The 3,470-nt window shown below is 35.7% G+C and overlaps 1 protein-coding gene across 1 annotated transcript in view; it reads left to right on the top strand.

The window, feature by feature from the left end:
• Positions 1–3,470, top strand: part of LOC107664113 (SPRY domain-containing protein 3-like) — a 63,570-nt gene that overhangs the window by 10,927 nt on the left and 49,173 nt on the right. The window contains exons 3-4 of the mRNA XM_016454571.1: positions 1,139–1,275; positions 2,379–2,454. Of these exons, the coding sequence (XP_016310057.1) occupies positions 1,139–1,275; positions 2,379–2,454 (213 nt within the window). The remainder of the gene's footprint in view (positions 1–1,138; positions 1,276–2,378; positions 2,455–3,470) is intronic.

Here is a 3,470-nt window from a genome sequence, read left to right as displayed (position 1 = left end):
TATTTGGGTTGAACTGTTCTGGAACAGTGTTGTAAATACAACTTAACCGCTGATTTCTAGTCGTGTCCTCTTTTGGAAGGCCAAACAAAGTAGTTTCGCTTTCACAACGAAACACACAGCGTCACACTTGGCGGCTAGAGTGAGGAACGGCCGGCGGGCTTGTGGCAACCACATGTGACGACCCCGGGCTGGACTCCGCTTCGTCCACAGTGAAAGCCGATCTGGCGAACTACAGCGCGAAGTTGATGTATTTCCTCAGCGACCAGCACGGATCAGCTCTAGGCATGACGAAGCTGATATCGTCCTCTTTTGGAAGGCCAAACAAAGTAGTTTCGCTTTCACAACGTAACACACAGCGCCTTTATGACATGGCGGCGGCGGCAACAACAATACTACAGCGAGAATAAAAGTTACACCTTCTTTGTGTGAACATTTGGGTGGCGTTATGCAAATCTTCCCACATCGTGACGTAGACATGTGGGGGCGTGTTAGAACAAGCCGTTTTAGGTAGGCGTGGTTGACTCTTTTATAAAGAATATCTCTTTGGATTTGAGACTTTAGTCTTTGCAACTTTACAGATCTTCTTTACGCACCAAGAGCTTGTAACACTTCAAAGAGAAAGGAAAAATTTAAATCGCATCATATGACCCCTTTAAGCTTGATAATAATTTAATAAGTACTATTATTATTAGTTGTAACTGAAATATATTACAATTATTCTGTAAAATAAAACGTGAATTTACAGGTACATTAGTAATTATAATGTTATCTTATTTTACACTAAAAGTTATAATAGTAATATTTATGTTTTACTTTTCAAACATTCAGAACATTATGCTTGTAACATTTCAAATCCTCAAGCTTTTATTTTGGACAAATAAAAACAAGTAGCAAGTGTCACTAGTGAACGGTTTTAAACTTCTATCCACAAAAATGCTGCAAGTTATGCGAATATGTGAATAAATTGAATCTAGCACACTTTGTATTACAAAATGCATGTTAAGCGCACAGCATATACAGAGATTTGTGAGAATCAGAATTGAATATGAACCGATTTGATAACGCAAATTGTCAAGATATGTATCTTGCAATTTCAGTTTCATTTCAATTAATTGTGCATCTGTTTTCCACTCCACAGACCTATGAGATGGATGATATCAATTTACACTACAGATTCTTGAACTGGCGGCGCAGGATCAGAGAAATCAGGGAAGTCCGTGCTGTTCGTTATCAAGAGCGATACAAACGAATGTTGAAGAATGGAGACACGCTAAGGTAGGTTTGCCCAGCGAGTGACCCTCGCTCTGTTCTTTTTCCAATGTGTTTGGAAATCAGCTCCTGGCCTGTGTTGACCCCCCTAGTTTTTATGGAAAATTTCTGCACTGCTTTATATTTTTCCTTATTTATTTGTATATTTTGAATTGCACAACCGTCCACCCCCATCGATATCAGTGAGCTGGGCTTGCGAGCGTAAAGCATTGTGTGTGCGTGTATTTGAGCCACTAAAGACGTAATCAGCCTCGACTCACTTGACCTCACTGATTGAAACAATTATAATTTCAGAGAACATCAGTGGCTACTTGTTTTTATTTGATCAGAATAAGGATGAAAAGCAAACTCCATCCATTGGAAAAATAAACAGGCCTTGCACATGTGATGTTGTAATTCATCTTTTTTTTCTTTGAGAATTCAAAGAGTGTAAAAAATGTGTTCGCTGACTTCAAAGGAATAGTTCACTCAAAAATATTGTAAATATGTATATTGAGATTTTTTTTAAATGCTTTGGAATATTCTTATACTCACCAAGGCTGCATTAATGTGATCAAAAATACAGTAAAACAGCAATATTGTGAAATATTATTGCAGTTTCAAAGAAATGTTTTTGTTTGAATATATTTCAAGATGTAATTTATTTCTGTGATGCAAAGCTAAATTTTCAGCATCATTACTCCATTCTTTAGTGTCGCATGATTCTTCAGAAATTTTTTTAATATGCTGATTTGCTGCTCAAGAAACAATTATTGTTATCAATGTTGAAAATAGTTGTGTTTCTGAATATTTCTATGGAAACTGATACATTTTCCAGGATTCTTTGATGTATAGAAAGTTAAAAAGAACTTTGCTGAAAATCTGCAGCATTGACAGCTATGATTTAACTTGATCTTTCTGAATTACTTCTGGCTTGAATCCTTAGAAAATAAACTGCTGTTCGGTCTCCAAACGTAGCTCTCACCCATACCATTGTGAAACATGTAGAAACACAACTGAACGTGATTTCAACAGCTAGTCCACACATCACTGGACATTTTAATAATGTACCTATAGCAACAGTGCTCTGGTTATTGGAGATTAAGCTTTTTATTACTTCCCTGCTGTAGTTACCAAGGGAACTCTGATGAAGTTGGCTGCTATGTGGCTCCACGCCCCTTATCAAAGGGAAACTGTTACTTCGAGGTAAGCAGCACACCTATGTTGTCAGGTTGCTAATAACATTAGAATCATATAAACACCCTTTAAACACCATCCAGTCACCTAAGTACTAATAACTTTATGTAACTGTATGCACAAAGATATCAAGTCAAGTGATTTCAACTATTTTAACCTAGTGTAATTTCGTGGATTTCCTATATTGTATGCCTCAGTCACACTTTTTTTTGATGTTTTTAATTTTCCAAATGTTTGACTTTCATCTTGCCTTTGACTATCATTCATTTCACAGCAGTTTGAACTAATCAGCATACCATGTCAGGGCTTGACATTAAGCATTCTCATGTGGTTGTATAAAAGTTACTTGCCTGTAGAGAAAAAAATTAATTTAAATTGAGTTATAAATCGAATTATTTATTGTAGTTATACAAAACATAGTATAGTGTTTATATAGAGTATATGTAGTAGATTTTGTGAGCATGTCACATTTAGTTTTAGTTAGATTTTTCTTTTTAAATAAAATATTGAACAAAATAATAAAGTGAAATCAGTATCAACAAAATTAATCTTTGCAATGCAGAGGAAACACAGAAGCTGCATCTGAAGTGGAATAGATATATTTACCCACTGTTTAATGCAGCTCTGAGGGACATGGAATGCTTTAACCTGTGGTTACAAATGAATAAATAATGTTTTGATACACAAAACGTTGAATACTGATATTTGAAATTATAAAAAAAAAAAAAAAACTTTAAATGTGAAATAAAAACCGCCAGTAGGTGGCATCAAGTCACTGTTAATAAGCGAGTCATTGCGATTGAACCGAATCATTTAAACGATTGATTCATTCAGGAACGAAACACCGTCATGTTGCTCAGAGAAGCAAAACAGAGCTGTGGCTGTGTTTGGAATTATTTCTGTTGGCGAAATAGAACAAAAACAGGCAATATGGTGTCTAAAACGTAAGTCTCTTAAAGGGTTAGTTCACCCCAAAATGAAAATTCTGTCATTAATTACTCACCCTCATGCCGTTCCAAACCCGT

The sequence above is a fragment of the Sinocyclocheilus anshuiensis genome, unplaced genomic scaffold (assembly GCF_001515605.1).
Source record: "Sinocyclocheilus anshuiensis isolate Anshui unplaced genomic scaffold, SAMN03320099.WGS_v1.1 scaffold67, whole genome shotgun sequence".
In the NCBI taxonomy this organism is placed as follows: domain Eukaryota; kingdom Metazoa; phylum Chordata; class Actinopteri; order Cypriniformes; family Cyprinidae; genus Sinocyclocheilus; species Sinocyclocheilus anshuiensis.
Note: the sequence above shows the minus strand (reverse complement) of the source record. Positions and strands in the feature narration are given on the sequence as shown.